This window comes from Cyprinus carpio, chromosome B15 (genome assembly GCF_018340385.1).
Source record: "Cyprinus carpio isolate SPL01 chromosome B15, ASM1834038v1, whole genome shotgun sequence".
In the NCBI taxonomy this organism is placed as follows: domain Eukaryota; kingdom Metazoa; phylum Chordata; class Actinopteri; order Cypriniformes; family Cyprinidae; genus Cyprinus; species Cyprinus carpio.
Genome location: NC_056611.1, coordinates 6,845,496 through 6,859,225, shown reverse-complemented (window position 1 = coordinate 6,859,225; position 13,730 = coordinate 6,845,496). Strand labels below are relative to the sequence as shown.

Sequence of the window (13,730 nt, the reverse complement as noted above, 5' to 3'; positions counted from 1 at the left end):
AAATAGATTAGCCCCAGATACAGATCCCCTGTAAAGACCTTGTCTCATACAACCACCGGGAGAAGACCACAGGAAACAGATGATTCTTCTGCACAATCTGACTTTGCTGCAGTCTGGAATTGAACTGCTGGTTTCGTCTGGCCAGAGGACAACCGGCCCCCTGACTGAGCCTGGTTTATCCCAAGGTTTTTTCTCCATTCTGTCACCGATGGAGTTTTGGTTCCTTGCCGCTGTCACCTCTGGCTTGCTTAGTTGGGGAAACTTCATTTACTGTGATATCATTGACTTGATTGCAAATGATTGCACAGATACTATTTAAACTGAACTGAGCTGAATGATGACATCACTGAATTCAGTGATGAACTGCCTTTAACTGTCATTTTGCATTATTGACACACTGTTTTCCTAAGTAATGTTTTTCAATTGCTTTAACACAATCTGTTTTATATAAAGCGCTATATAAATAAAGGTGACTTGACTTGACCATCATGGACAGCACTGTGGCTGCAGTGGAATCATTCAGATTCTTGGGAACAGCCATCCTCAGGACCTGAAGTGGGACACTCACATCGACTCCACTGTTAAAAAGGCCCAACAAAGGTTGTACTTCCTTCGCCAACTGAGGAAAGTCAACCTGCCACAAGAGCTGCTGAAACAGTTCTGCTCTGCCATCGAGTCCATCCTGTGCACTTTATTATCTGTCTAGTTTGGTTCAGCTACAAAATCAGAAGACTACAGAGAACGGTTCGGACTGCTGAAAGGATTATTGGTGCTCCCCTGCCTACCCTCCAAGAACTGTATGCATCCAGAGTGAGGAAAAGGGTTCAGAAAATCACTCTGGATCCCTCACATCCAAGCCATCTCCTTTTTGAACTTTTGCCATCTGGTCTGCGTTACAGAGCACCAAATACCAGGACAGCCAGGCACAAGAACAGTTTCTTTCCCCAGGCAATCTACCTCATGAACAGTTAATGTTCTCCCATTATGCAATAAAAGTATGTCCAATAACCTTATACCCATTTATCACCCTTAATCCTAGTGCATTCCTACAATTTATTCTTTATTTTTATTTTATTCTATTTTATTCTATCTATAGCACACCTGTACATACATTTTTTTGTGTGGTTTATGTTTATGCATGTGTATTTTATTCACATCTTATTTTTATTATTTGTGTGTTGTTGTTGTATTTGTGTACTGGAAGCAGGTGACACTAAATCAAATTCCTTGTATTTGCAAACATACTTGGCAATAAAACTTTTTCTGACTTCTTTCTTCTGACCTCTTTCTTCTGACTTCTGACAAATGACAAAATTCACATAAATAAGCATCACAATTGATTACATTGCACAACAAACATTCATGTATTTCATTAATTACAATCAACAAACCTTGCTACACTCACCCAAGGAAGGCAAATGAAATATGATAATCCTTTTGTCATCATCAGACGTGCATAAAATTCACTTTAAAATTATACAAAGTATAAAATCCACATTAAACAATGTAGGCTCAAACAATCAGCATCTCACGGTTATGTCCACCCGCCATCTTATTGGGGTGGGGGGGTACAATGCTGTTTCATACATTCAGAGTTGTTTACACTGTTAAAGAGTTGGATTCTCATGCTCAGCATGGACAAAGTTTCAAAAATAATTTGTACGGTATTTCTGTGCCAAAAATCTTACTTCTGGGTTCATACAAGGTGGCTCTTCATGACGTAGACGAGGGTGGAACTTCTTAAATGGGCATTTCTCCCAGAAAAATGCACCCGCGCACGCATCAACCAGAGTGAAAGCAAGATCGCGCCCATCAACGAGCTTCTTCCGGTGGCAGCGCTGCATGGGACTTGCTCGGTAAGAATGTGTTTTTGGTTGTAAGGGAAAGATAAATTTGTTCAGCTTCCTAAAGAACCCAGCGTTATGTAAACAGTGGATACAGTTTGTTTTTCCAGGGCAGCAATGGAGTTTCACAAGTGGGTTTGTTGACGAAAGTTTTATAAACAAGGCCCAATTTGACGCTGGATTTGCACATCATTTGATACTGAAAGAAGGAGATTTTTCCCAGCTATAAAAGATCCCGGTCATGATTCAGAACTGCAGATGGTAAGTGAAACGGCATCAAATGTCTGTTGACATTCGGCGCTCAAGTGCTCGTCACGCTTTAGCTCTGCCCTTGGCGCGCTTCCAGGAGTTCAGCTTTTTCCAGAGAGAATGTAAAGCTGTATCTTTCTTTTATAAATATGATAAAACTAAAGACTTTTTTGGAAATATGAAGGATGCAGTACTACTCTATAGGTAATCAAGATTTACATGAGATTGGGTGAAACCAGGGCTTGAAAACTAAAAAAAAAAATTAATCGGTTCACTCCGAGCAGAATCGATATTTTAATGTTTCTGTTCCTGCGTTCCTCTGATATTATTACCGTTCAGAAACTGGTTCGGGTGGAAGAAATATCGGTTAATAACATTATTTTTTAAAAAACAATTTTCTTTGCCTATAATTTGCCTAATAATAATAACAATAAAGTACAGCATTTTATTTACTCAAAAAGAAAAGGAAAAAAGAGAGATCTGGTAACATTAGCCAATAACCCGCTGAGCTTAGTCACAGCCAATACAGCATCATCTTTTCTAGATTTTGGCCAAATGTAGGCCAGGCTACTAAAAAAAAAAAAAAAATTCAATCTATCAAAACTTTTAAAGACGTCAAAGTATTTTAAAGATATTTAAAAATGTTTGCTGCATTGAAGAAAAAAAAAAAAACACTTGTATAAGATGGCGTTTTGAGAGTGAAAAAAAAAAAAAAAAACATAAGTCGTGGCTCACGTCGCATTTTATTAGCCCTATTACTTTCCGAAATAATGAAGGCTAAAATGCCTGTAGGCTAAAGCATAATGTTTACAAACATTATAAAAAAGTTATTACTTTCTCTCCTAAACAAATCCTCTAAAGTTTAGGCTACAAAAACGTCAATCCAAAAACAAATTAATTTAAGGTGAAGCTGATGCCTACTTCTCTCATTCTGCACGAATCCAAATGTTTCCATGTTCCCGACGTATCTGGATGCTAAAATATTATTTATTATATAATGTTTGTACTTTCATCGACATAAACATCCTACACATCGTCTATATCAGCACAGTGTGGCGCGGTCACGCTGAATGCAACAAATTTTGTACAATGGAGCAGTGTAACTTTTTATTTATTTTTTATATTTTTTAAACTGTATTTCATTTTGATAATGTACAGGCTTCAATATAGCAAAATTATGTTGTGGTGGCGCGTAAGGTGTCGGCGTGATGGTCATACTAACGCTGGTTGGTTATACAGAAGCAAGACGTTATTCAAAGCTGTCAAGCTTTTGCAAAATAATTAAAACTGCAAAGCTTTTGCAAAATAAAGAAAACTACTCTCCGCTGTTTTGTTTTCCTTTCCGAAAACTTTGGAACGTGTCACAATGAACCGTAATTTAGCATATTTTTTATTTCATTTCGTTAATCTGTCAATAAGATTTAAGTGAAATATATTTAGTGTACAGGTGCATCTCAATAAATTAGAATGTCATGGAAAAGTTAATTTATTTCAGTAATTAAACTCAAATTTTGAAACTTGTGTATTAAATATATTCAATGCACACAGACTAAATTAGTTTAAGTCTTTGGTTCTTTTAATTGTGATGATTTTGGCTAACATTTAACTAAAACCCACCAATTCACTATCTCAACAAATTAGAATACTTCATAAGAAAAAGAAAAAGAAAAAACATTTTTAGTTAATTGTTGCCATTCTGGAAAGTATGTTCTTTTACTGTACATGTACTCAATACTTGGTAGGGGCTCCTTTTGCTTTAATTACTGCCTCAATTCAGTGTGGCATGGAGGTGATCAGTTTGTGGCACTGCTGAGGTGGTATGGGAGCCCAGGTTTCTTTGACAGTGGCCTTCAGATCATATGCATTCTTTGGTCTCTTGTTTCTCATTTTCCTCTTGACAATACGAGTAATTTCTTAATGCTAAATTCTGAAAAAACAGAGGTGTTAATTATTGGACCTAAAACCTCAGCATGTAATAACCTAGAACACTATCTAACACTTGATGGCTGCTCTGTCAATTCTTTGTCATCATTTAGAAACCTAGGTGTGCTATTTAATACCAATCTTTCCTTCAAAAGCCACGTTTCTAGCATTTGTAAAACTGCATTTTTTTTTTTTTTAATCAATCAATTTTTTTATTTGCATTTTATTTGTAACAAAACATTCATTAAAACAAACCAAACAGGGAAGAAAGAGCAACAGAGATATCAATAATTTTACAATCTGAAAAAAATAAAAAAAATGAATAAACTTTTTATGATCATTCCTTTATATAGTCCAAAATTTTGGAAGAAAAACATTGCCATGCATCAATGGTACTAGCTTTAGCCTTGTTTATTCATGCTGTTGTACATTCACAAGTCACTATTTTAAGGAGACTGTGGATCCAAAATGTTTTTGCACACATGTGAGGAGTAAACCAATTTTGTATTATTGTCTTCTTTGCAGCTGTAAAACCAGCAAACAACATTCTCTTCTTTAATGAATTTAAACAGAAGTTAGAATCATCATTGAGAAGACATAGACATGGATTAGACATGTAATCAATTTGTAGTAAAAAGGAACAGAATTCACATGTGTCCATAGGTTGACAACAATTGGACATTCCCAAAACATGTGGAGAAAAGTACCTGATGATACAGTGTTACAGATATGGCAGTTATAGGTGAATTGCAGTTTAATTTTAAACCTCTTATAAGGAGTTACGTATGCTCTATGGATGACTTTGAAATGGATAAGACGATGAGCCAAGTTTTTAGATGTTAAGATTAGATTAGACCACACCCTCTCCCAGTCAACCGATAAGTCAAAATCTGTTAATTCACCATTCCATATAGATTTAATAGAGAGAGGCTTTGCAGTGTGATCATTAAGTTAACTATATATTAGAGAAACAGATAGCTGACCAGAGGATGGTGAGATCCAATCCCACATAGGATGAGAGGAAATGGGGGATGCCAAGGGAACTCCATAGGCCTTGAGAGCAGAGTGTAACTGAAAAAAGACAAAATATAACGATGCTGGTAAACAAAACATAGTTTTTAATGAAATGAGCAGAGTCAGGCAAATTTCCACATAAAAAATTAAAGTTGTGCCATAAGGGTGTGTTGTTACTAAATTTTGAGAGGTCCTCCCATCAGGCGTTCCACCCTTTTCCTAAAACTGCATTTTTCCATCTCAAAAAAAAAAATAAAAAAAAAAAAAAAATATCTAAATTGTGACCTATACTCTCAGTGTCGAATGCAGACACATTAATTCATGTGTTCATGACCTCAAGGTTAGATTATTGTAATGCTTTATTGGGTGGTTGTTCTGCACGCTTAATAAACAAACTCCAGCTGGTCCAAAATGCAACAATTAGAGTTCTTACTAGAACCAGGAAGTATGACCATATTAGCCCGGTTCTGTAAATGGGGAAGTTGTGGCCTAATGGTTAGAGAGTTGTGGGTCTGAGTCTGGGAACTGGGAATACTTCCAATAACACACAATGTACTTGTTACATCGTAAGAAAAATGGTATCTATGCTAATATTAGTCTGTTTCTTTATTATTCCTAGGTCACCGTAGCCACCAGATCCAGTCCGTATACAGCCCAGATGGTAGATCAGCACCTAGAGATGACCTCTACAGCCCTGAATTTCAACGGACACCAGGACAACTAGATAAGCCCCAGACACAGATCCCCAGTGAAGACCTTGTCTCCTAGATGGCCATCGGGACAAGACCATGAAACCAGATGAGCCCTCTGCACAATCTAACTCTTCAACAAAACGAAACAACCTGCTGGTTCACCTGGCCAGAGGAGAACTGGCCCCCCAACTGTGCCTGGTTTCTCCATTCTGTCACCAGTGGAGTTTTAGTTCCTTGCCACTGTCCCCTCTGGCTTGCTTAGTTGGGGGCACTTCATTTACAGCAATATTGTTGATTTGATCGCATAGATACTATTTAAATTGAACTGAGCTGGACGATGACATCACTGAATTCAATGATGAACTGCCTTTTGCATTGACACACTATTACATACATACACACACACACACAGGTGCTGGTCATATAATTAGAATATCGTCAAAAAGTTGATTTCACTAATTCCATTCAAAAAGTGAAACTTGTATATTATATTCATTCATTCATTACACACAGACTGACATATTTCAAATGTTTATTTCTTTTAATTTTGATGATTATAACTGATAACTAATGAAAATCCCAAATTCAGTATCTCAGAAAATTATAATATTACTTAAGACCAATACAAAGAAAGGATTTTTAGAAATCTTGGCCAACTGAAAAGTATGAACATGAAAAGTATGAGCATGTACAGCACTCAATACTTAGTTGGGGATCCTTTTACCTGAATTACTGCAGCAATGCGGCATGGCAATGGAGTTGATCAGTCTGTGGCACTGCTCAGGTGTTATGAGAGCCCAGGTTGCTCTGATATTGGCCTTCAGATCTTCTGCATTCTTGGGTCTGGCATATCGCATCTTCCTCTTCACAATACCCCATAGATTTTCATAACTTTGGACTACTCAGCAGCAGTCCAGTCCTTTTTGAAGCGAGACGCTTCTGACGCTGTCTGTTGTTCAAGAGTGGCTTGACACAAGGAATGCGACAGCTGAAACCCATGTCTTACCCATGTCTTGCATACGTCTGTGCGTAGTGGTTCTTGAAGCACTGACTCCAGCTGCAGTCCACTCTTTGTGAATCTCCTACCACATCTTTTCCTTCCCTTCGCCTCTCTATTAATGTGCTTAGACACAGAGCTCTGTGAACAGCCAGCCTCTTTTGCAATGACCTTTTGTGTCAATGGTCCGCTTTTGGACAACTGTCAAGTCAGCAGTCTTCCCCATGATTGTGTAGCCTACAGAACTAGACTGAGAGACCATTTAAAGGCCTTTGCAGGTGTTTTGAGTTAATTAGCCGATTAGAGTGTGGCACCAGGTGTCTTCAATATTGAACCTTTTCACAATATTCAAATTTTCTCAGATACTGAATTTGGGATTTTACTTAGTTGTCAGTTATAATCATCAAAATTAAAAGAAATAAACATTTGAAATATATCAGTCTGTGTGTAATGAATGAATATAATATACAAGTTTCACTTTTTGAATGGAATTAGTGAAATAAATTAACTTTTTGATGATATTCTAATTATATGACCAGCACCTGTGTATATATACATTTGACTGGATCAAAAGTTTACATCAAAGTTGTCCTAAAACCTAAAACCAAAATGCATTTTTAACAAATGCTATGATTAACTTTTTTGATGCACTTCAAATGTTGACTACTGTATATATATATACAAACCCGAATCCAAAAAAGTTGGGACACTGTACAAATTGTGAGTAAAAAAGGAATAGAATAATTTACGAACCTCATAAACTTGTATTTTATTCACAATAGAATATAGATAACATATCAAATGTTAAAAGTGAGACATTTTGAAATGTCATGCCAAATATTGGCTCATTTTGGATTTCATGAGAGCTACACATTGCAAACAAGTTGGGACAGATAGCAATAAGAGGCCGCAAAAGTTAAATGTACATAAAAGGAACAGCTGGAGGACCAATTTGCAGCTTATTAGGTCAATTGGCAACATGACCGGGTATAAAAAGAGCCTCTCAGAGTGGCAGTGTCTCTCAGAAGTCAAGATGGGCAGAGGATCACCAATTCCCCCAATGCTGCGGCAAAAAATAGTTTTGAAATGTCAATGACATTTGAAATGTCATTATGTTGTATTCTGAATAAAATATTGAAATTTGAAACTTCCACATCATTGCATTCTGTTTTTATTCACAATTTGTACAGTGTCCCAACTTTTTTGGAATCGGGTTTATTGTGTGTGTGTGTATATATATACGTATATGTGTATATATATATATATATATATATATATATATATATATATATACGTATATGTATATATATATATATATATATATATATATATATATATATATATATATATATATATATATATATATATACACAGCATGTTGTGGCAAGATTGGTATGTGGATCTAGATGTATTTATACGGTTGTACTTACATGTTACATACTCAGTAGTGGAAACAAACAGCAGAGAGAGGCTAAACATTTCACACCAAACTTTTCATACTTTTCATAACAAAACACAAAAAAGAGAGAGAAATTATAATTTGCATAAATGAAATCTAGTCTTTTTAGGAGAATCATGATTAATTGTTTTCTTTTGCTTTTGAAGTGAACTATGACCCAGTCCTGTTCCTGTCAAGTGAGATTCAATACGCTTTTCTTTATGTTTTGTTTATTTAGTCACTCAACTTTTCCAGCTTCTTTTTTATTATTATGAAAAGAACAACATGTTTGATCACACATAAAGTGTCTTAATAATAGACTAAACCAGATCTCTGGATAGAATTAGGACTGTATTAATGTTATTAGTGATATATATATATACAGTATATATATATATATATATATATATATATATATATATATATATATATATATACATATAAAAACTCATTGAATACAAATAAAATGGTATGTAAAAGTACAACACATACAATAACTCACTTAAGTTTCTCTAGCTCATCATTTCCTCCAGTTCATTTATCCAGTCATATGGACACTCCTCTTCAAAATCCCTGCAGTCAGGACAGTAATGTGTGGTTTATAGTAAACAATGGGCTTGGTGGAGATATAAGTACTAACAGGGAAAAAAAGAGAAACTCACGTGTCTTCATCATCTGAGCGTGGCTCCAGTCTACTGTAGTCTGTGATCGTCATCTCAGGGCCGTCTACTTTGTCTCCATGCTCTGGGGTCAAAGAACATGATGTAAAAATAATCAGATTATGCACAAGCACTACATATGTTACACATTTATTTGAAATAAGACAGCATTAGAGCACATTACCAGCTACCATTTAAACATACAGATAGATAAATCTATAAATAAATAAAAATAGATGAGCTATCTTTCATAAAAAATGAATGTTGCTTGCTTTGATATTTTGTATCTACTGCAGTGACATTTGGCTTAAATGTCTTTAGTCCACATTGCTCTGCTGTGGTTGTTATCAGTGTAAAGCACTCTTCAAATTTAGGTCAGCATGAGGAAAGAAAATGACTCACAAAAAACATTATGGGATTTTACTGAGACAGTGTAGGTAGTGTTATATGACCACATGGCATGCATGCAAATTTAATAAACTTTAGTCTTCTCTGACATATGTCAACGAATAATACTTATCTACTATATCAAACACCTTCAGAGAGTGACAAACCCCAGACTTCTGAAGGTTAGTGCATGTATGTGTGATGATGTGCACTATAATATATTATATAACATCATACACATCATAGATGAAATTATTTTGTAAAGGTGTGTATACACAGCGGTTCTTTCTATTCATCAAATAATCCAAGAAAAAGGTATGACAGTTATGGTATTGGTATAACATAACAATATTAAGCATCACAACTGTTTTAAATATTGATAATAATTAGAAATATTTCTTGCCAAATCAGCATAATATGAATGATTTCTCAAGGACAAAAAAAGACACTGAAGACTTGAGTGATGGCTGCTGAAATTCAGCTTGGCCATCAAGCAATGAAATAAATTTTTAATTCTATTCTAAAAAACTGTTATTTTAAATGCCGAAATCTTAAAATAAGTGTTTAGTGGGAATTAGTTTACAATATGAAGTTGTAATTTTCACAATAATATGATTATGTGGAGTACAATTATTAGTTATGCATCGTGTTAGGTGTCTGTTTCTGTAATTCTTTTACTCAGTTGTTAACTCTTTTACTCAATTGTTATTAATGTGAAAAACTATGTTTATCTGATGTGTGCAGACTGACCATCTCTATGTAAAGTGTATGTCTCAAAGCCATAGCAGAGCTGCACTTTCTCCAGAACACTCAGGAGTCTCTCAGGTGGATCTTTGTCCCACTGTTTCCTCACTCGTCTTTCCTGGGTCTCCACACACTCAGCCTCTATAACACAGCAAGAGAACGCAAAACATGTTACAGTGTAATTATGCATTTAAGTATTTAGTAATATTCATTAACAACATGTACTGACTATAGGGTTAGGGTTAGAATCAGGGTTTGGTTTAGGGTTGTTGTGTGTAATTATGCATGATTTACTGTTAATACTATAGTAAGTACATGTAACATATGTAATAAAGTGTTACCCAAACAACTACCAAGACATACTGTCTATCCAGTAATCAGGGTAATACCATTCTACGTATCAGTGCTACAGTACCTGAAATAAGATCAATCTGTTCTGCATTTTCCATGCTACCAGTGGAAATGATGTCAGCATTTCTTAGGACCCCCAGCACGGTATTACAAGTTCCGACTGCCCACCTCTTACGAGAAGCTGGCTCATCAATGCAATTATTTTCCAAAGTGGACTGTTCTACTTGCATAGTTCCTGATCACAGTCGAATAAATAACTTAATCAGTTTGGTTGATTCACTACAGGTTTTACCTAAAATTGGGAATTAGTTAATGTGTAGCAGATCTGAATTAGTGACCTTCAGTGGTAGCTGTGGTCACTAAACTCTTCTGTCCTAAAAACATGGCCACTTTCTCTCCTTCCTCTCTCCTCCAGTGGTGTGTTCTTTCTTGGACCAGTTCCTTATTCTGTCCAGCAAAACAAAGAGAAATAAAAACCTACTGTAATATAATTTTCAAACTAATTTAAGGGTCAGTGACAAATAAGAGAGTCCACGATAAAAATCTAAAAACATTTGCCACACAGTTTAACCACTAGTTCTTAGAAATATTCACTTTGCATACTTTGTAAATATATTTTCTTGAATATTTCTTTGTAAATATATTATCTTGAATTGCCAGTTCTTAAATATCATCATGTTTGGGGAAGTTGCAACACATGCCATTTTTCCTGAATTAACTTTGCCTTGTCAATAGGTGAAATGATTGGATGTGTGACCCTGTCTGTGAAAACCCAACTAAAGTCATGTTTTGGTGATTTACTGTGTTCTATATAAAATCATCCTTCATAAGGTAAAGAACATTCTGTGATAATGTAACATTTATATCTTTATTACTGACTAAGACCATGTCACACTTATTGACCTTGACACACAGTCATGGCAATCATCTTGATGATTTCCTATTTTATATTCTTTTCCCCTGCATATTTCTACTTTTTGGCTGCACTACATGACTTTGATTTTATGTTAAACATTACTTAGCAGTGCAGTATTTTTTTTTTCTAAAGTAATAAAAAGTAATAAAAAATATGTTTTTTTCTTCAAAATAATGAATCTGAATAATTCTGATTTCATGATCCTCCTGCATCACTCCATCAAATATTGATGTGGCTGGTTAAGAATATGTGTTTTTTTAAATAATTTAATTGAAGAATGAGCTGATGTACCTCTGGCACCAGGTGTTTATGCAGCAGTCGAGACACACGGTGAGAGCTGAGGATTGTGTGTACTGAGGGTCTGTCTTTAGGGTTAGTCTTGAACATGTTTTTGATGAGGTAGTGCAGCTCGTAGGAGAAGTGACTGGGTAAAGGTGCATACACCCCACGACACACCTTCAATATCAGACTCTTCCAGCTACGTGACTGAAACTAACGAAGGGAAGGTTGACAGTAAAAGAAGACAGGAAAATGTAAGGACAGCTATCCTTAACATCCAAAACACATAGTAACGGCAGTGCAACTCAAAGGCTGATGATGATACATGGGGCAATGTTTTGAGCAATGTTGCCAGGCAACTTTGGGCAGTGTTGCCATCAACAGGCAACCAGGTGAGACAGGCCAACGACCGATCTACAGTATCCATATAGAAATTTGTTACCAATTCTCAATGGGAAAGTGCACAAGCAATCGTGCTAAAAAAAAAAGCTGCTTGGCAAAATTTCTAAAAAAAGTTGCCCCGTGTATCATTAGCCTAACATTTTACATTGTTTGATGTAAAAGCCATTGTCGCTATACAATTCAGTATATTAAGAGGAAAATACCGGGTGTTGGAGTGTGCAAAGTTCATACAAGACACAGCCAAGAGACCAGACGTCACTGTAATATACATGAATTTTAGTACAGATGTAACCTGAAATGTAAAGCTGATTTCAAACTGAGGGAATTGCTGTTATATCAAGAAAACTGTACCTTTTATTATTGTAAGGTTTGTTGTCCCATATTTCTGGAGACACATAATATGGAGTACCCACATAGGTCTGAACATATGCTTTTGCGCTTGCAGAAATACATACAAAATACTCAAATTATTATATTTGTGCACAGAATTTTTAACACCAAAATGAAAAAAAAAAAAAAAAACATTGGGGAAAAATTGCTGAATACCTGTTTAGAGAACATGCCGAACCAAAATCCCCCAACTTCACAGTTCCACTGACGGTCAAGAAAATATTCTGTAATGAAAATGAGAAGGAAACCAGCACTGATTATATGCATGAAATAAAATCTTTCATTAATTCACAAGAAGTTCCAGGATGGTGCTTCTACCTGAGTGACAACTTTTTACTTCGATGGCAATCAAATGGTGATAGTATGGTGAACTGATAACACTGGCCTAACCAAAACCAAACACAGTAACTATACATTTTGAGAGCAAAGACCAAAATCAGATATCAGGTCTTGTAAATGTTTAGATACCAGGACAGTTGTATCACACTTAAGTTTTTAAATTATGCCCTAAGAAATTAATTAAACAATAAAAATTGAAATAAAAAAACATGCTTATCTTAGAAGAGTTGAAATGTAATTTTAATGTATATTAATAAGATAATAGAATATTAATCAAAAAAAAAAGGGTGCCACATAATTGATCCTTCATACATTTCTTTTTTATCTAATGAATAAATAATTTGTTCATCACAATTTCCTCCTGAATCCCTTCATCAAACATTGATGTGGTTGGTATAGTTATATTTTATAGGGCAGAATATTTGGGCTGACAAAATGTATGTGAAAGGCACCTAACTTTGGGCTTCCTTCTTACCAGGCTGGCTCCAGAATCAAATCACTGAGGGTGTTCTAACTATATACATGTGCTGGTCATATAATTAGAATATCATCAAAAAGTTGATTTATTTCACTAATTCCATTCAAAAAGTGAAACTTGTATACTATATTCATTCATTACACACAGATTTATATATTTCAAATGTTTATTTCTTTTAATTTTGATGATTATAACTGACAACTAAGGAAAATCCCAAATTCAGTATCTCAAAAAATTCGAATATTACTTAAGACCAATACCAAGAAAGGATTTTAAGAAATCTTGGCCAACTGAAAAGTATGAACATGAAAAGTATCAGCATGTACAGCACTCGATACTTAGTTGGGGCTCCTTTTGCCTGAATTACTGCAGCAATGCGGCGTGGCATGGAGTCGATCAGTCTGTGGCACTGCTCAGATGTTATGAGAGCCCAGGTTGCTCTGATAGTGGCCTTCAGCTCTTCTGCATTCTTGGGTCTGGCATATCGCATCTTCCTCTTCACAATACCCCATAGATTTTCTATGGAGTTAAGGTCAGGCGAGTTTGCTGGCCAATTAAGAACAGGGATACCATGATCCTTAAACCAGGTACTGGAAGCTTTGGAACTGTGTGCAGGTGCCAAGTCCTG

At 35.5% G+C, this 13,730-nt stretch overlaps 1 protein-coding gene across 3 annotated transcripts in view; it reads right to left on the bottom strand.

Moving 5' to 3' along the window:
* Nucleotides 1–4,404: 4,404 nt before the first annotated feature.
* Nucleotides 4,405–13,730, bottom strand: part of nek3 (NIMA related kinase 3) — a 28,538-nt gene continuing 19,212 nt past the window's right edge. For 2 of the 3 annotated variants that reach the window (XM_042739028.1, XM_042739029.1), the window contains exons 5-14: nt 12,442–12,509; nt 12,247–12,333; nt 12,099–12,153; nt 11,506–11,706; nt 10,637–10,745; nt 10,363–10,533; nt 9,954–10,088; nt 8,820–8,901; nt 8,660–8,730; nt 4,405–5,087 (exon numbers count right to left, since the gene is read on the bottom strand). In XM_042739028.1, the coding sequence (XP_042594962.1) occupies nt 8,670–8,730; nt 8,820–8,901; nt 9,954–10,088; nt 10,363–10,533; nt 10,637–10,745; nt 11,506–11,706; nt 12,099–12,153; nt 12,247–12,333; nt 12,442–12,509 (969 nt within the window). In that variant the 3' untranslated portion in view covers nt 4,405–5,087; nt 8,660–8,669. The remainder of the gene's footprint in view (nt 5,088–8,659; nt 8,731–8,819; nt 8,902–9,953; nt 10,089–10,362; nt 10,534–10,636; nt 10,746–11,505; nt 11,707–12,098; nt 12,154–12,246; nt 12,334–12,441; nt 12,510–13,730) is intronic. The other variant, XM_042739030.1, reaches the window with a different exon arrangement.